The sequence below is a fragment of the Lepisma saccharinum genome, chromosome 11, assembly GCF_977018435.1.
Source record: "Lepisma saccharinum chromosome 11, izLepSacc3.1, whole genome shotgun sequence".
In the NCBI taxonomy this organism is placed as follows: Eukaryota; Metazoa; Arthropoda; class Insecta; order Zygentoma; family Lepismatidae; genus Lepisma; species Lepisma saccharinum.
Window position 1 is genome coordinate 42,422,840 of NC_139239.1, and position 19,611 is coordinate 42,442,450.

The 19,611-nt window shown below is 36.9% G+C and overlaps 4 protein-coding genes across 8 annotated transcripts in view; 1 reads left to right on the forward strand and 3 right to left on the reverse strand.

The window, feature by feature from the left end:
* Positions 1 to 1,087, reverse strand: part of Snx1 (sorting nexin 1) — a 47,495-nt gene extending 46,408 nt beyond the window's left edge. Inside the window, exon 1 of one of the 2 annotated variants that reach the window (XM_083130956.1) lies at positions 932 to 1,067. In XM_083130956.1, coding sequence (XP_082987082.1) covers positions 932 to 1,027 — 96 coding nt within the window. In that variant the 5' untranslated portion in view covers positions 1,028 to 1,067. Of the gene's footprint in view, positions 1 to 931 lie in introns of both variants that reach the window. The other variant, XM_083130954.1, reaches the window with a different exon arrangement.
* Positions 1,088 to 1,395: 308 nt separating this feature from the next.
* On the forward strand, positions 1,396 to 13,501 carry LOC145995219 (tRNA wybutosine-synthesizing protein 5-like). 2 transcript variants are annotated; one of them, XM_083131783.1, is made up of 3 exons: positions 1,396 to 1,491; positions 7,551 to 8,388; positions 13,176 to 13,501. In XM_083131783.1, the coding sequence occupies exons 2-3, from the start codon at positions 7,573 to 7,575 to the stop codon at positions 13,329 to 13,331; spliced, it is 972 nt and encodes a 323-aa protein (XP_082987909.1). In that variant the 5' UTR covers positions 1,396 to 1,491; positions 7,551 to 7,572; the 3' UTR covers positions 13,332 to 13,501. The 2 variants fall into 2 exon arrangements, with proteins under 2 accessions (XP_082987909.1, XP_082987910.1); XM_083131784.1 differs by lacking the exon at positions 1,396 to 1,491 and adding an exon at positions 1,699 to 1,717.
* A 1,909-nt stretch (positions 13,502 to 15,410) lies between these two features.
* On the reverse strand, positions 15,411 to 15,779 carry LOC145995007 (uncharacterized). The gene has a single exon (XM_083131539.1). It carries the CDS (start codon positions 15,777 to 15,779, stop codon positions 15,411 to 15,413), a length of 369 nt encoding a protein of 122 aa, XP_082987665.1.
* Positions 15,780 to 16,984: 1,205 nt separating this feature from the next.
* IleRS (Isoleucyl-tRNA synthetase) overlaps positions 16,985 to 19,611 on the reverse strand; it is a 77,490-nt gene continuing 74,863 nt past the window's right edge. For all 3 annotated transcript variants that reach the window (XM_083130959.1, XM_083130957.1, XM_083130958.1), the window contains 2 exons: positions 18,938 to 19,131; positions 16,985 to 17,696 (listed from right to left, as the gene is read on the reverse strand). In XM_083130959.1, coding sequence (XP_082987085.1) covers positions 17,468 to 17,696; positions 18,938 to 19,131 — 423 coding nt within the window. In that variant the 3' untranslated portion in view covers positions 16,985 to 17,467. The remainder of the gene's footprint in view (positions 17,697 to 18,937; positions 19,132 to 19,611) is intronic.

Here is a 19,611-nt window from a genome sequence, read left to right on the forward strand (position 1 = left end):
CCATTTCTGATAAGGTTAGGTTAGGTTTGGTTAGGCAAGCATAGTTAAAAAAAGGGGGGTTGGATATACTGACAGGGGGTTACGTCATCAAACGTATGCAGCATCCGGTTCACGTAGCGAAAGCAATGGCACTTGTGCGTCTGTGAGATATTTCTCTTGAAAAATACATGATTTCCCGGTCAAATAGAATCCACGATGAAAGAAAATACCTCGAAGAACGATGGAAACCTTAGATAAACTCATTTCCGTAAGTAGTTTCTTCTGTAAAAACGAAAAAATGTGTCTCCGATATAACGAACTGTTACCAAAAGATTTTCCTTATGTAAAAAAATGTCCGGTTCTCATCCACAAGTAGTACACAATTTGGTAATAAATCAGCACAGTGCCCATATCAGTAAACCAAACACAAAACCTTCACAAATGAAGAAGCTGTCGACACAAATTAAATCTTAATACTACAAACTTTCTATACTGCATAAATGACATTTATGTCCTAATTGTATACTTTCATCAAAAAAAACGTGAATGCACCTTCAAGAATGTTCCGCGAAGCAGATGGGTAAGTACGAATGTCAAAAATTCACAAAACGAAAAAGTTATAGGTGTCCGGGGACTATCAGATTTTTACCAAAGAAGGTATACACATCATTATCTACCCAGCTTCCTCATACATCAAATTTGCCTGATTAGTTTAATACACAAGAGCTATAAAAACCAATACAAAATTACACAAGAGCACTCCTTTGAATGTGCCTTCAAGTCAGGAGGTTGAAATTTGATAATTATGAAAAAAATAGCTACGTGTGTTGCCTCCCACTGGATGTGAACCGCCCCTTTATAAGATATTGGAAATCATGAATCACGAACATAATGATAGCCTAGTCTTGAAAAACGCTCAAATCTGGTTTCTTTAATCTTACGTATAACATGCCTCTAAAGCAGAAGTAAAAAGATCTTCGCTATCGTCCTCCTTTTTAGCCGAATCTTCATTATCAAACAGTGGTGGAGGTTCTCTATGGTCTGCCATGGTTCTTGATGAACTCTAGCTCCAGAGATAGATAGCACAGCACAGCCGAAGCACAGTGTAGTCAAGATTGCCCCGTAGATGCTTATGCTACAGCGCTGTACTTATTTTCACTTCTGGGTGGCAGGTGGCTCCTAGGTTGATATGTCACTTATCAGAAAATCATAATAAAATTGTCCGAATTCGTTTTTCTCGTATTATTTCCTCTGATTAAATGCTCTTTTCAATAACTCTTAACGAAAATTTATTTGTTAGTCGATTGTACATTATCATATCGCATGCAACTAGATAACATTAGTTGATTTTAGTCATTCGATAACAGGGCTTAATCGTCAGACCATAACGAAATACCAAACATACACATGATACAAATTGGCCTACACCCAGTCGCAGGATCACAACAAATTATAGTTTTTCGATCTATTCTCCTTGTTAATTTAACAGGTTTCAGGAACTAGTACAATTGTGTGAGTATATTCAACGATGGCCTTTTAAGTATTACATTTAGGTGGGTTTTCGTCAGATCGCTAATAGAAACGTCACGTAAAACTTCTATTAACCAAAATAAACTAACCGCAATGGAAAGAGACTGACGGATAGATACGGTACCATTAAGACAAATAAATAAGGAGAGGCCTCTGCAGTTTTAGTGAAATATGTTCTCCAAATATTATGAAAGAGGGGAGGAAAACGGTAAGACTCTACTTACGTCCTTTTCCTAAGGAATACGTGTCATATATATTTGGAAAGGTTACTTTATAAGGGATTTCCCAACGGATACTAGTTTACTATCCTTCGGACAGATTTCTTCATTTCTACAAAAGAAACTACGGTATAATTTAACAATACAGGGAATTTCTCCAATTTGTTTGAATTTTCGGTTACTTACTAATTTGGGTCTCCTAATCACGAATCTGCACTTAAAATTTGGCGCTCACGTATAAATTTGGCGCTTATTTGGGGGCAGGTGAATCCGGCCACTTTCTAACATGCCCTTAACAGGGAGTCTATAGATATAGGCGGGAAGCCGGAGCGGAGGCGGGGCCGCGATAGCGGTTGGGGGCGGTAGGTCGATTACCCCAGGGGCGGAGCCCGGAACCGGCGGGAAATTCGGAAATCGAGGGTGTGGAAATAAGAACTTAATTTCGATTATTTTGCTATTTCCACGTGTGAGCGCCAAATTTTGACTGCAGATTCGTGATTAGGGGGCCAAAATTAGTGAGTATGCCGAATTTCAAACAAAATGGAGAAATTCCCTGTATTGTAAAATCGCTCCGAAACTACTTACCGTAATAAGTTCCTGTAGTATTGTCTAACGTCTGGAAAGTGTTTTGTGTGATGTGGAAATGTTTCATAGCGGAAATTCAACCATTGACGCATAGCCCCATGAACCATTTCCGGTAAGGTTAGGTTAGGTAGGGTCACAATAGGTTACAATAGTTAAAAATTGGTTTCGAAAAATATATGCGTAGCCCCACACACCATTCTCGCATAGCCCCACGAACCATTGACACATAGCCCCACAAACCATTTGCAGAAACGTACATTCTTCAGTCACAGAAACACTTTTTTAAAAAAAAATAATTGATAAAAAAACGTGAATACACGTTAAAAAATGATCCGCGAAGCAGATAGGTAAGTACAAATGTAAAAAATTGACGAAACTCAGAAGATATAGGTGTCCGAAGGATAGTAAACATTTATCCAATGCACTAAATTATTACTGAGGATAAACGTATTTTACACTATCTACAAGTTTTTGGAATCTGTTCTTCTTCACGCACCATACACGTGCACAACGCACCGCGAACGCAAAGAAGCAATCACCACGCAAACTAGCAAAGCACACACATTCACAACGCGGACACAAAGACGAGCCTGCAGTGTTGTTAACTCCCATCGGTTACCACCAAAAGGCAATAAGGATGTAAAGTACAGTCTAGCCAGGAAAACCATGAAATATCTAGAATGGTCAAAGTTCAGCAATTCTTGTAGACCAGTTATCGAGTGTGCCCCATTGAATATTACATTTAAATTTTGTAATCGAAAGATTTCTACGTTTTAAGTAACGTAAAAACCAGTAAAATTTTAACTATGTTTGCCTAACCTAACCGAAACTAACCTTACCGTGAACAGTTTGTGGGGCTATCCAGGAATGGTTCGTGGGGCATTTTTCGGTTAAGAAGGTTGGAAACACTGTATACCCACTGATCATCAATGCTACTGAAGCTGTACCCGCCATATTGTGTCTCAAGCAAGCAAAAAGGGACGAAAAATAATTACCGTTATTGACATTATTTTCGTCAGAAAACGTAAGAAAAGCAAAATCACACCTTAAAGAATCTTTCGTAATGCACAATAGGTAAGTACGAATGTAAAAAGTGACGAAATAAACGAGTGAGAGGTGTTTGGCCGATCGGAAACTGGTAATAAAATTTGGGGTCATAGTAATATCCGCTGCCCAAGTTCCTTTTGTTTTATTGCGATTTCATCATGCTACGAATGCAATTTTTACATGGTTCGATTTCGATGTACGTCTGTTAACACATACTGCGGAGTTTTAGCGATTACTTAAGATTTTGTTCAATATATGCTTTCGTGGTTAGGTTAGGCAAGTTAGGTTTGGTTCCCTTAGCATTAAAATAAAGTCCCTAAATACATTCTGCTAAGGTTCCGATTTACTTCTACATTTATTCCCATGCTTCTACGATATTTACTGTCGCTTGTCGACAGAGAATATCTTGTCCATGAGAAGTGCATAAGGTAATTTTCACGTTGTTGTTTTTTTAACATAAATAACTAGTTTTCGAGTCCAAACAGTGCTCATTACTTTAAGGAAGGTTCAAATTTTGTGTGACAATGATTTCCAAACTTCTACGATAATTAGTCTTTGTGCTAGAAGAAATCATAAAACAATCGGAACCATTACCCTGTATCTCACTCTCTTCTGCTAAAAAAGTTATGATTTTATGGTTTTGAGGATTAAGCGCTGTCACTTTTGCAATCATATTTAAGTGGGATCTCAGAGTTTTTGAAGAAAAGGAGTCAAATTTGTTACCTGTTAAACATGGAGTGCCTCAAGGATCTATTCTGGGCCCTATTCTTTTTATTATTTACATAAATGATTTGCCATGTAACATTTCAACACCCTTGGTCAGTAGTTACGTATTTGCTGATGATATCAATATCTGTTTGAACTCAGATTCTAATAATCTTTTAAGGTCCTTATTAAAATTTACTTCCGATATTGTTCAGGACTGGTGTACTGCTAACTTGCTTTGTATAAACACTGATAAGATCCAAAACTTGGAACTTACATATAATAGTTATAATCACAATACAGAGCATGAAAAGAATTCTGTCACCTTTTGGGGATTTTTAATAGATAATCATTTGGAATGGGAGGATCATATCAGTAGAGTTGAATTCAGAGTTAGCAAAGAGGTTTATTTAATGCGTAGGTTAAGATTGTGTGTAAGCTTGAAGTTTCTAAAAAAAACCTGTCTATTATGCACAGATACACAGTCACTTAGGCTATGGTACCTTACTTTGGGGTCATCAGCCTTCAATAAAAAGGTTATTAAAAGTGCAAAAGATATGTGTAAGATTAATGTGTGGTCTTCCAAGCCGTGGCCACTGTAAGTCAAGTTTTGTTAGACTAGGTATTATGACAGCTCCTGCTATCTTTGTATTTCAACGCCTGCTCTATATAAAAGAAAACATTCACATTTATGAGGAGTTAGGGGATTCACATACCTATCCAACCAGAAATAGGGATTGTTTAGATGTAATTACATCAAGACACAAAAAACCTTTTACTACATGTCAGTTAAGTTTCACAATGCTCTCCGTCTGTCTATAAGGCAACTGCCCTTTTTAAAATTCAAAAGAAAACTGCAAAAAATATTGACTGATAATTGTATATAACAGTTGGGCTGAAAAGTTCGTAGGCTAACATAGTAAAAAAAAAATTTTTTTGACAAAATTCGATTTTATTATTCAATATAGTTGCCTTTGAGGGCGATACAATACAATAAAAATTATTATTATTATTATTATTATTAACATATCAAAAATTATCACATTAAAAAAAAAGCTCCGCAAGAAATATACAGACGGGCGTGGAAAAATACATTGAAGAACTTGCAAATTTAAAAAATGTCAGAACAATTACACAAGTTCATGGTCACATCGCAACGCATGTTTAAATTCTTCACTACAAGCATGCACAAGATTCCCATATACCAGCAGTAATAAGACCACGATCAACAGATTTCTCCCCAGACCAAGGCTGTTTACATCACAGTGCCACCTGTCAACACCCAATAATACTATGGTAACAGTTCTGGAGCCATTAACTTATTGTACCCCTACGAGAATAATGTTGATTTTTTTTTAATGGACAGAGTTCGATCTTTTACGTAATATAAAATAGGTTCCAGGATGCAGAAAACACAAATAACAGAGATATTTGATCCCAAAGTATTTATTTTGTTCTGTCACCTCAGTGACTGAGCATGTTAAATGGTCACTTTTCAATGTTGCCATCAAAGTTCCAGGGTTCGAGTCCTGGCCTGCATGCATCGCGCTACGATGCCACGGGTACCAGTTTCGAATCCAGGCCTGGGCATGGATGTTTGTGAGTGTCCGTTCATTAATTTCATTATGTCATCACTCATCCCCATCTTTGCAAATTAGCCAAAAGTTGCACAAAATCGAGGTAAAATAAAGCAGAGCTGAGCCGATACTGATACTTGTATAATTCCAGTATAAAATAAAAAGGCTAGTTACTGAGTCATACTAACTCGTCACATCACTAAGCACGTATTTAGAAATATATAATTTGGGGAGCCAGTCCGAGCCAAGTGTCTCTATTTAATACGTCGATTCGTAATAATGTGTAAATTACTTAATTAGTACTTAATTTCTCCAATGCGTATCAAGTGTTGTTGTATGTAACCACAGACTAAGAAACAGAGGAAAGACAACGTTAATACATATTTTGTTCTTTATTTCTTTACTAAAAAATATTGCTTACGTGTAGTTAAGACCGACAAAATTTGTGTAAAAACAACTGTCCTGGCAAGAAAATCAATGTCAAAGAAGTAAAAAATTGAATATTTATTGAATAACAAAAGGAATGATGATACATCTATTAGATGAAATGTAAAGTTCCTGATAAATATTTTATGTACCTTATTCTAAGTAGTGGTGTATATAAATCTTTAGAGGGGCCTCCCCTTGGTGTAGTGGTATCACCGTTGCCTTGTAATCAATAGATCCCGGGTCCCACTTTAAAATGTAGGTCCAGTCCCAATTAGCTTATCTTCCTTTGTACTGCCATTCAAAGCCGTATGTTCCCAATCTAATCTTGGTGGAAATAATGATTGATTGATTTGCTTTATTTTACTTCGCTTTTTGTGTCACTTTTGGCTAATTTGCGAAGATTGGGATGAGTGATGATATGATGAAATTGATGACTGGACACTCACAAACATCCAACCCCATGCCGGGATTCGAACCCGGACCACCTGGCATCGTAGGCACGATGTGCTAACCACTACACCACGGGGACTGGCTTTCGGCGGAAATAAATAACCCTCATTAGCCGATACTGGCAGTCACACGCGAAAGACAGAAGTGAAGAGGATATGTATAAATTGCTGATTTCCCTTCCCGTTTGAACGTAGATAAAGCAAAGCTAATTTCACAGTGACCTTCACCCCTCTTATCCAAGAACTTAACTACCTGAACTGGCATTAGTGTGGTGCGGGGTTAAAAACATCCACCTATCTTAGGTCCACGATCTTCAAGCAAGAATTGGCAATGAATGGTTTATTTCCCACAGCGTTAACTAAGCAGTTAGATGTCTTCATGGTTTTGGATTCAGCTTTTACTTGCCCGTGCCTGTGATCTTTCCATCTGCTTCCCAGGAGGGTGGGGGTTTATGATCCAGTGTTTCTAGGAAAATCTATGGAACTTCTTGTCCTGGTCTTTTCAATCTGTCACAAGGAAGGGTGAACGAATTTTTAGAAAGGACAAATGTTGAGACGAGCTGTTGCCTTTGCCCACTTTTCTAGCAACTGAAAATCTTTGGTATTGGTAAAAGAAAATCAATCGATACTGCCGGTATCGGCCGATACTGATACTTCGGTATCTGCTCAGCCCTAAAAGCAAATTCATCAGTTTCATCATATCACCACTCATTCTCATCTTAACGATTAGCCAAAAGTGTCAGAAAAGCGAAGTAAAATAAACCAAATCAATCAATCAATAGCCAAAAGTGGCAAAAAGGCAACACTATAAATAAAATATATAACTTTTATATTTTAATTTAATATTGAAGCTTTCAAAATATACATATGTGCAGTGGAACTTTCATTTTATGTTTTTCAGGGGACCAAGCTGAAAAAACTTAAAACTGGTGTTCCACTGTATACATATTGTGGCAATAGCATCAGAATCTTATGTTAATCTGCATTACAATTAAATAATTATGCTTATCATTACTGCTATTTATTTTCAGATACAGCGTGGGTGGGATTGAAATGGCCCTTCCTGTTCCTGTGTATGAGAACGTTACCAACAATGTGTTCCAGACTGTCATCTATCCTAAGCGACATCCTGCAATTTTGAGAGGAATGGATGTGGGAGTCTGCACTAACAAGTGGACAGTAGAGTATTTGAAGGAAAAAGTTGGAGAAAAAGAAGTGAAAATTCATGTTAGTTTGGAACAAAAAATGGATTTTCTTAGAAAGAATTTTGAGTACAAGACACTTCCTTTTTGTGAGTTAATACAACGAGCTTCACAGAAGAAACAAACCAATTATTTTTATAGTCCAAACGAACTTTACTATCTTCGATCATTAGGCTGTGACCCAAGAGGTCGTGATGTAGCAGATATTAGGGAACACTACCCAAATATAGCATCTGATGTTAAGATACCTGAACTGTTCAACAAGAATGACTTTTTCTCTAGTGTGTTTCGTATTGGTTCGCCTGGAATTCAACTATGGACACATTATGACATCATGGACAACATATTAATCCAGATAAGTGGCAGAAAACGCATGGTGTTGTTTAGTCCAAAAGATGCACTAAACTTGTATCTTGTTGGCGACAAATCCGAGGTTGTGGACATTGACAATGTAGATACAGAACGTTTCCCTAAATTTCCTCAAGCACAGAGACATGAGTGTATTTTGGAACCTGGCGATATTTTATTTATTCCTGCTCTGTGGTTTCACAATGCTTTGGCATTGGAATTTGGAATAGCCGTGAATATATTTTGGAAGAATTTGGACCATGAGGTTTACAACAAAAAGGATCCGTATGGTAACAAGGATCTGGTTCCAGCTACTAGGGTATTTAATATTATTTATTATTTGTATTTATCTTTTTATGTTGTTTTGTTTGAATGGTGTACTTATGTTGCAAGCAAGGAATGAAATGTCTAGGTTCACTACTCTCCCTTTTTATGTGTTTCTTTTTTTTTCTTTGCATGTGTTATGTCCAGCTGTAGCTTTTGATACACACACACACACGCACACTAAAAATATATCCCATGTGATGTCTGCAAAATTTCTGCAAGAGCACATATATTTTTGAGTGGGAGAAATGAATGAAATTAACACATGTATGAACCAATATGAATAGGCTGATAAAAATTTCTAATTTTTAGCTTGGAATAAAGTAAATTTGTACATATTTCAAACTGTATGTATTACTGGTCAGTAACTTATGCTTGTTAGTTTCAATGGTACAATTGGTAATTTACAAGTGATACTCTAGGATGCATATGAAAATCAGAACATAGAAGTATATATCATAAAAATAAAAGGACAAGAAGAAAGCATCTGGCTATAACAGTAAAAGAAGCTTAGCTATCACATTTAACAGGATCCTTATTACTGATAATACTGACAAACAACTTGTGTACATAATCCGTAACTATTTTTTTTTCTTTGGGAAACAACCACATACAAGTACAAACTGTTGTTTTGCTCACATCTCGGGAATATTTTTCACCTTGATAAAAATCCTTTTATTGTTGCATATGAATATTTGAACTACTTTCGTACATTCCATTTGCAAAATCTCCTCACATAAAACTCTTCAGAATGCATGCACAATTATATGTGCACTGCAGTTCTTACCTCCTTGTCATTGTGTCATTTGGCCACTGAGATTTTGTCGTAAGCAGATGGGGCAGAGTCTGGTGAACACAAGGGGTGAGATGAGTCCAGCTTTTCCTGTTGCAGTAACCGTTACAATGTTGATCTAAAGTCCATGTTGTTTTCACTTCTTACACAAATACAGTGGAACCTCGATTTTACTTTTATAGGTAAGCTGAAAAAACTTCAAATGTGCAAAAATATAAAATCGAGGAAAATTTTATAACATTTTGTTGTATTGGGGCCATGAAGATTAAATGTATAATGCGGGAAAATATTAAATCGGGGCCCCACTGCATATAATTCCATGTAACTTTCACAAAACTTAATTTTTTCACTTATTGATTTCTTTAACTCTTTGTTACCATTCACAGGTGCAATAATTTTAAAATTGATGAAGTATTACAAAGTATATGACCAGTTTTGCCCATAGTAGTGGTTCTTGATTTCAGGCTGGTTCACAAGATGTTACTTGTATTTATATCGAAATTCTTTTGTTGGTAGTTTGTAATTTTCTCTAAAAATTGGTTACAAAGTTGGGCCTGTGTTTAGCATTTGATTTTTGTGAAGTTTCTTTCATACAACATAGTTGCACTTGTGTAAATCTTGGCAGTGTTGATGTTATGTCCTGATGCCTTGATGTTTTGTGAGAGTTCTGTTTCTGTAATTAGTTTTAACTACTTTTAAAAGTTCAGTTTTTAGTGTTTTGATCCCTTTTCATCCTTGATGGTTCTGATGATTCCACATAATTATAATACAGAGGTGGCCCAAACAAAACTGTACCCAATGAAGTGATGTGTTAACTATCTTTCATCAAGTACATTTGTAACTTACATGTTAAAACTTGGGCAAATGCAGTCACAAGAGTGCCACACACTCCACTGCCCAGGCCAGATGTTGGAAGTGGCCTTTTCCGCATAGAGACGTCACATGCTGGTTTTTCTCAGAATGTTTTGTAATGTAGCTTTAAGCTACTGGTGTAAAATATCACAAAACCAGAACATGTCACTCAAAAAGTCTGATGATAAAAAAACTGGCTTATTACCACCTTTGTTTTGGGTATAGTTTTATTTGGCCACCCTGTATATTAACATATTGTAGATTTGTGCATGCTCACTATTAAAGGAAATAAATAGTATTGATTAATTTAACTACTTACGTGAGTGAGTATGGACCTCTGAAACATTGTCCTAATAAGACTCCATACTCACTCACGTAAGTAGTTAAATTAATCAATACTACTTAACATATGTACGTATTACCCTGTATATTTTTTGTGTAAGAAAATAATTTCTCCATTTGTTCATAATTCCCCATAATAGAGTGGAGTCTCACCAGTCTTCGTAGACACAGGCATGTAACAACATTTCTCTGATTCATGGTGCACAACTCTAGTGAATTTTTATTCCATATATAATTTCAGCACCAATTTCAATATGATTTTAAGGTATTTCAGATGAACGATTAATTTTTTTATAAAATTGACAAAAGTAACAATGTAACTTCCACTCCATGTTACAAAAATAAAAAGTAAATGTTTTTCTTTACTGTGCTGGGAAGGCACATAGCACACGTTGTTGATATCGGCCATAGTCAACGTGGTGTGATCAGCTCCATGCTCTAGCCCTGCTTACTCAGGACACTGAAGGAAAAATGCATGTCTAAAATCTCACACACCCAGGAAACACATCAGTGTCTGTCACATGATAAGTCAGGTGCCCTACGGATTGAGCAGCAGCTCTCACAAGCCTTCTCTCTATAGGGAAAGTTAAATTATCTTGACTAAGCCCCGCGACAGGTTAAGTTTGCAAAAGGTTTTATGTATTAATCCACTCGACAACAGGGCTCAGAATCTTCCGGGCCAGTCTTGCCTTAACCGCTGAGCTATTCATATTGCAATGAGAAAATCTGCAGTATTTCCAACTGCTCAACAGATCAAAGTGGCCGCGGTGGCTCAGTCGGTAACGCATCTGACTACAATGTTAAAGGTCCCGGGTTCGATCCCCAGCCGGTTCAAATCCGGGAACTTTTCTAACGATGGAAGCTGCCCCGGCACCCACCCAGCATCGAATAACATGGATACCTGGGGGAAACCCTGGGGGATAAAGGCGGTCAGGGGTGTGATGCTGATCACATCACCCCCACTCGCGACCGGATCAAGGAAAGTGTGGGGCGTTACCCCCACACCCCCTATACGCCTTCATGGCGTGTTGCTATGCCCAGGGGAGCACTTCACTTCACTTCACTTCACTTTATCAACAGATCAAAACCCGTACATGTATGTCAAGGGGAATTTATTTTTGCTTCTTTTTGTTTCCTGGACCACACAATTTTTAAAAGACTTTCTGTGCATAAATTATGTAATAATTGTGTCATTGCTTAATATAAATCATGAAATATCTTCGAAACATGAGGGTGTGTGTGTCGAGTTCGTAAAAAATGTAAAAGTAAACAACAGGCCCCTCTTGAATGTAATGGTGAGTTATTGTTTTTGGTTTAGAACAAAATACATTTGTGAAAAACTTGGTTGCTTGGTTCGAAATACACCCGTTACTATAAGACACATGCACTTCAAGTTGACACAAAAAAAGAATGATTTGTTATTGGTGATATTATACAATGTAGTGTACTGTCTGCTACTATTACTCTGTTTGGTTTCAATTCATGAATCACTTCGCTAAAACAGGATACAAATCTTGGTCTGTCCTTTTCTTGGTAATAATCCATCCTTCCCTTTCTTAGTACACGGAACAGTAAACGTGTGTCTTCAACAAAGTTTTCATTACTGCCAATGTGTGAAACAAAAAGCTTCTCCCTCCACCTTTCCCGTCGGTCAATCCAGTGTTGTCCTTCAATGAAAGACTCACGGTGGTTTTGCACAGAGATATCCTCCCACGCTTTGTTCAATCAATGTGCACCACATTGACAAATAATAAACATTTTTTTTTCTCACTGCAATATATTTTCATACCATGGAGATTCTTGTGTCTCCAAATAACAAGTAATTCGTTCCTTATTCTGCACTTAAACCCCACATCATTCAATACCCGAGATGCAGTTCGTGTGCACAATGACAGCAAATCATTCTCACTTGGCTGCGACAGTTGATGCAAGTACATTGCGGTGGAGTATAAACCTCATGCACTTTCTTCCAAATCAGTCGCACAGAGAAAACACCACCATTCTTGAACGGCAAGAGGCCCCTTCTTGCCTGGTGTTTTCATCGTACATGTTAAAAAAAAACTTTCATCTCATAAATGGAATGTTCGCTGACACCTGTCAGCACTGGCTCACCTCAAGATCTGTCTCATTTTGATATTGTTGCCGTGAGGAGGAATATACATTTAAAACAACTTGCTTGACTTTGAAGAGCTTTTCCCAGAGTAACACTCTGGCAACACTGCATGCTGAACAGGAGACCTCGATTCAGCCATTCTCGCTGCTGTATACCACGATTAGCAACAAATCACAATAAACACAGGGTGAAAATAGCAGGGTGTTCCACGTGCTATGCAACATGTTCCACTCCCTCTCGACTCGCTCTTGAGTTTAAGTGTTCCTTTCACGCAACCGACAGCTCAGTTGGTGGATCTGCGGTTCCAAGTTTGTCTGCTCGGTGATTGCAACCAATCAAGTCCATACCTGTTAATGTATTATTTTGTCTATATATTACAAATGACATAACTGTTTTGTGGCAAGTATACAGTTATGTTGGAATAGAACCCATCTCAGTGGAACTATATTCTGTGCAAACGTTTGGGTCTACATATGTGACAACCTGCTGCAAAGTTAAGTTGACACACATCTGAAGTTTACACAGACACAAGTTTCCTAATAAGGATCCTGCAAATTTTCTGTAATCACCTGGGTAATCTTGATTTAATTATTCTATTATTGTAGCATTTTCCTAATTTTTATTTGTGTCCAACAAGAATATCTTAGTGTGATTGACAACTAATAATACTTTTATTTTTCAGGCTCTCCAGATGACAGAGAATGCTTTGAAAGTACTAGAATCTCTACCAAGTCATTATAAGGACTTCTATGGAAGAAGACTTATATCCTTGATCGAATCACGATTAATAAGTGATGATAAACACAAAATTGGACAAATGTCCCAGAATGGGTCATGACAAACATTACACCAACTGATTAGTGGTAGAATTTTGTAATAACCATAAACAGAGAAAATCCAATAGTGTGTACAATGAAATGTATATGAAGCACATTTTTAAAAATATTTAGTTTTATTTGACAAACTAGTAAATCTAAATTATATCTCACGTAAAAGAAAAAGTAAACAGATATTGTATAACTGAAGAGTTAAGAAAAAACAACAAGCAAACAAAAGCTTCTAAAAAAATCTTAACCAGATGATTTGTCAGAAAGACTTCCCTCTGTTCATATTATCTGAGAAATCCAGGTACACATCTACCGAGATCTATTCATGTTTTTTTAAAAACAAGGAATTTAGTTCAAGTTCCACTATACGTGTGATACACTCAGTGAGTACTAACCTGTAATGATATGATTGTGGTTGTCACTTCCTACAGGCAGATAAATCAATCAAGTAATTTATGTCTGTAAACTAATATAGTAACATTACTTTGGAGAAAAGGCTTATCCATAATGAATGTGCAAAAATAAATTTAATTATTAATTTCAGCGCCAACTATCTACAATGCCCCAATACATGACTTGAAAGTCAAACTTCTGGAGTTGTACATGTTACAATGGTTGACGTGGGCACATTTTGTAACTAGGCAGACATTAGGTAATAACCCAATTCTGTTGAAATGCAACCAGAACATGGGTATCTAACACACATGGCACATCCAAAAGTCCAGCACTCTGCTCATATGTAGTTCCTTACCATGATGACTTCAAAACACTGATGCACAACCACTTCAAAGTAATCCCTTTGAGCAATTATACACCTTTGCCAGTGCTAGTAAAGCTGCTGGAAACAGTGTTTTGCAATCTCCTATAATGACTCCTGCAATGCTGCTTTCACCTCATTTTCTGATCTGAAACAATGCCTCTTTAGTTGGGTTTTCATGTGGGGAAAAGGTAGAAGCTGCAGGATGTTCCATGAGACATTCCATGTGTGGCCATAAACTCAGCAACGAGTATGAATCTGTGGGCAGGCACATTATCAAAGATTGTCCACTTTGCCACATCTCGGGCTGCTTACGGTGGATGGACACCTGCAACCTACGTAAAACTTCCACTTAGAGCTCGTTGTTTACTCTTCTGCCCTCCGGAATAAATTCTGAATTAACAATTCCTTGAGAATCAAAGACCATGAGAACGAAGAAAATCCGGCAGGATCAAAGCAATGGGGAAGTCATGCTCATGTTTGACCATGGAACCTCTGTGCTGGAACATCCTGCCTATTCACTGGACTTAGTCCACTGCAACTTCTACCTTTCCCCCACATGAAAACCCATCTAAAGGGTTGTTCTTTCACTTCAGAAACTGAGGTGAAAGCAGCATTGCAGAAGTGCTTCCGGAAGCTTTAACAGCGCTGGCAAAAGTTTATAATAAGCCCAAGAGGATTACTTTGAAGGTGGGTATGCATCGGTGTTTTGAAGTCATCATGTATGAACAGAGTCTCCAAATGTTTGGATTGTACCACATGTAAAATGCATTTATCTTCTGGAATCTTAGTGCTTCATATGCTGACATGGATATTATGGACTTTATTTTACATCTTCCACTGGATTCTTCATGAGGGGAAAAAATACCAAGAATTAGAATATTAAATATTAAAAAGGTTAAGATAGATAAAATGGTTGTCAGCCTTCTAAATCGTTTATATTGCCTTCCAGTGTTCTAAGGAATCAATAAGTGAACCACATGCAAATACCTAGTTGTGCCATAAGTTCTGATACACATGTCAGGGAGTAGAAATAAAACACAGTACATGTAGGTTGACAACTGAAAGGTCAAGGAGCTTGATTGTGCCTCTCAGATGTACAGTAATACAACATTCACTCGAAATGGCCACCTTTTGCCTTGACACAAGCCCATAGTCTGTCTGGCCATGCATCTATTGCGGCACCTCCATCGGAATTTCAGCGGTTGCTTTCGTCAAGGTCCGTTTCAGACTTTCCAAATTAGGGTGACACTTTTGACAGACCTTGCCTTCCAACACAGACCAGAGCTTGTATTCCAGTGGGTTCAAATCAGGACTGCTCGAGAGCCAATCATCAGCTGCTATGAAGTGGGGCACATTGTTCCTGAGCCACCGCTGGGTGGTCTTCGCTTTGTGTGCCGGGGCCGAGTCTTGTTGAAATATCCAATCCTCTCCATGGAACAAGGTTTCGTTGAGGAGCTTCACCACAGGTTCTAAGATGGTATCTTGATGCACTTTTGTTCAGCTGTGTGACTGCTTCAAAGCTAAAGCCCCACCATACCATGATGGATGCAGGATGATGGGAACGCTGCACACATTTCTTCTTCTGCTTAGCTTCTTGAGCACTCCGAGCATACACACGATCATTCTGGCAGTTATAGGATTGCTCTACGTCAAAAATTTTCTCGTCCGTAAAAATAATTCTTGTGGACGTTTCGACCATGCCGGTGCGAGAGTGCCTTTACTTTCCACCGTCGCTTACTATTTAGGTCTGCTCTGAGGAAATGCCCAGTTGTTCGTCGATGCCCTTTGAGTCTAAGGTCTTCGTTTATGATGCGGCACATTGTTCTTGTCGACACATTCATCTGCTTTGCAAGGAGAGACTTCTTGCAACAGGGATTCGGTCGAATTTGCTCCCTGACAGCTTTGACGAGAGCTGGTGTTTGGACTACTTCTAACATGGTCAGCATTCCATTGGTCTCAGCAAAACTTTTGATTGTGCGATAAATAGGGGCATGCATATTTGAAAAAACACATTGTAGTGTTAATTTTTCATGTTTTTGAAAGGTGTGAGGTGCATTTTGTGACCATATTTTGTCACGAAATAATGCGAAATGAACTGCAAAAAGCGAAATTAACTCTTAAACACGAAATTCAGGGTTTATTCACCGACGCGACACATTCCGAGGTCTGAATTATCCTGAGAGTTATGCTATTCCCGGAAAATTGATTAATTCTGCTGTTAATATTGGAGAAGCAAAACTGGACTCCTTTACACAGAAATAAACTTAATACTCTGATAACTACATAAATGTGCTATTAGAAGTGAAATATTAATTCTGTGGAATAAGTGTAGTTTTTAAATCAAATTTAGGATTATTTTCACAATTTTAAAACCAATATGTCTTTTTATATACCACTTTTCATCCATTTTTTCACCGCTATAACACCGATATTTTATTTTATTTACCGCTTTTGAACCCGAAATTGACCCAGTTTTTGTACCGAAATTTTGCCTTTTTATTTACCAAAAATATGTGCCTCTAGCGATAAACAAATAATCTGTTAATGCCCAGATATTTTAGGTCCTTGAAAATCTCGGCGGACGTCTTCTTTGCCTTGCATGCTTCTGTTCGATGTCCATTTTACACACTTTCGTAGCTCTTACTGACTACACCAAGCTTGAACAGGCAACACCTATGTCTCTACATGTGTTTTACCATCTTGCCACTAGATCGTGCTGGGTTTGCAGTGCCAGTAGACAGGCGATCACTTTGTATCAGAACTTAAGGCACGACTAGGTACAAATTATTTTAACTCTTTTCACATTTTTTTTTTTTTTTTTTTACAATGCTTCAGTAGTAATAAATGAGGTTAGGTAAACATTTAAGGAAGCGTTGAATCATAAAGTAAAAGCTTATTTCAGTTTTCAAAAATTCTGTTTATTCCATTTCCACTTGGTGCATATGAAACATTTAACATATATTAACAATTCTTTTCCATAAAGCAGAGACTGATACAACACTCATCCACTCTTTCCATCGTATGATAAATCCAGATTATTCTTTAGTAAGTAATCAAGGCAGTGATAATTCCTTTAACCTATTTAACAGGTTTATAAGTAATAACTGAAAACCAATAATAAATGGAACATATTTTTCACCCTCATAAGCACACTTGATCAGTAACAAAATAGGCAAGGGCTTTTTCTTTTTTAAAATTACATTTCTGTATATTCAATACAGTTAACAACAACCGTAACACTTTTCTTACATTTTGTATAATTTCCCCAGGAAATATTTTATTTAAAAATGTTTTGTGAGTGAAATGAATTTGTTACTTACGGAAATGAATTGCTCCTCTCCTCTTAAATTCTAATTAGTTTAGTTTACTGTTCTAAATTAGAGATGGTCACTTTTTACTTATGTATATTGTTTTCCCACAGTAAGAAAGAAGATCTGAATTTAATGTTAAAGGTTCACTTTTGTTGGGTTTCAGATGAAGTTCAATCTCATTTTCATTAAATCCAAAGAGCGATCCAACCCTCTTCCTCAAACATTTCACTTTGAGGGAAAAATCTCCACTGGGATTCTCCAACAAAACACACCCCTTCTTTCCATTGCAGGAAACATTGACAAACCTGAAACAGAAAGAAACACATGTTAAGTAGAAATAATGCATATCAATTTATGAACAAATTGCAAATAACTGTATTTTCAACAGCAATATTCTGATATTCTGCATGCAAATATTAGCAAAATAAGGATTGGTTGGCTTTCAGTTTAGCTGTCTGTTACCATGAACACCAGAGACTCTTTCAATCAATATTTTATGTTCATATATAAAAATAAAAGGAAACCAATTGTGATAAATATCCATGCATCAAAATCAATTAACATGTGTTGCAGTTTTTTTCACAACTGAGAATAAAATTCCTACAGAATTCAAGAAATGTCCAGTCACTAGACACCATGTAATATGAATCAGAATTCTAGTAAGCATGAGGTCTATATCGAACCACTAACTGGCAACACTGGACAAGAATAGCACATGTGCATATGGACGTAGCCAATCTTATTTACTACTGAGGCTTACCAGATTTTAAAAGAAAACATTGCAGGGGCATGTGGGGAAAAAATGCATCATTTGAACTGCCATTTATGTAACTTTGACTGCATGCAAAAAAAAAAAACATATTCACTGGCTTTTCAGGTCAGTCACATACACAGTCTCACACACTTTCTACGAGTAACGCACAACAAACAAGCTAAGGAAGATTAATTGAATCAGTTCCTGACAGTGTAATACTCTCAGCTTCATACCACTGCCAGCAAACATGCTGAATGAAGCATAATATGTGCCGTAACAAGTGACAAATAATTCTTTCAGTTAATAATTACATGCTGCTGGAAAAACTAATTCATATACTTCCAACTTAACTACACCATCCTGCACAAGCCTCAGAATATGAGGGAGTCAATTATTTATTTTTCATATATTCAGGTCCTGTTATTTATTATGCACATCAAAAAGAATGAGTATCGCCAGTATGGCATTCCCACTCAATTTGGTAAATCCATCTTCCCTGACTTTTTCACTGTTACATCTTCATATTTGCATTTCATCAAACCAACAGACATTTTCACTACTGTACACTTCATGGCATTGTAGTTCAAATATATAACCAGCACATGCAATCTCCAGTAACCCATCTATTGGATGGAAGCCCTATGATAACTGAAAACAGATACTGGCACAAGGAAAAAGTAGGAAGTATTTAATTTCATACCTCTTCAATTCTAAATAACTGATAATTGGAATTTTACAAAGCTTTGAATACCATGTCAATCAAGAAGTATAACGAAAAGGAAAGAAATATACCTGCAATGAGGATTTATGCCAACAGATTGTTGTGGCATGGAAATCTCCTTTTCACTTTTAGGAAGGACGTACACAGTCTTTTTGTACAGCTCGTCTGTGTTCAACTGCCCATCCTGTAAAAGCCTTTTAGTCCCATCATTTCTGCACAGGTACAACTCTAATTGTCTTCCTTGTTGTCCAAATATAACTTGAACCTGGCAAGGAGATTATAAATAATGTAACATTTATGTATTATTACAATAAATCAGTGATTGTGATGTTTCACAAACTTTACAAATAACTTTGTATTAAAGCCAAACTGATTACACAGGCCCACAAAATTAAGGGTCATAAATTATTTTTTTTTTTGAAAATTTATACTAAAATTATATATTTTTGGGGTGCTGAATCCAAAACTGAACTCAGTTTTCCCCTATCACATACTATTTTTCCACAATTTTTACAAATTCCCAACAATGTTGATACTTGGCCAATAAAAATCTGAAATTTTGTGTAACCTTAATGAATAAAAGCAGTGAGTGAGCCTTCGAAATTAATCGGAAATAACTACACAATTGTGCAACGTGGAAAACAGTGTTTACCGTATCCATCATGAATAGTTCCATATACTTGTATGCAAGTATACTGCAACCATACAGTATTGTTTTTTGGTAAAAACATTTTTCCACTAAAAT

What these genes read in the sequence shown, in the direction of transcription:
- LOC145995219 (XM_083131783.1), top strand. Translation starts at nt 7,573, where the DNA reads ATGGCCCTTCCTGTTCCTGTGTATGAGAACGTTACCAACAATGTGTTC. An exon ending in ATCTGGTTCCAGCTACTAGG is followed by an intron (nt 8,389 to 13,175) that starts GTATTTAATATT and finishes TTTATTTTTCAG; the next exon opens with GCTCTCCAGATGACAGAGAA.
- LOC145995007 (XM_083131539.1), bottom strand. Translation starts at nt 15,779, where the DNA reads ATGGTCGAAACGTCCACAAGAATTATTTTTACGGACGAGAAAATTTTT.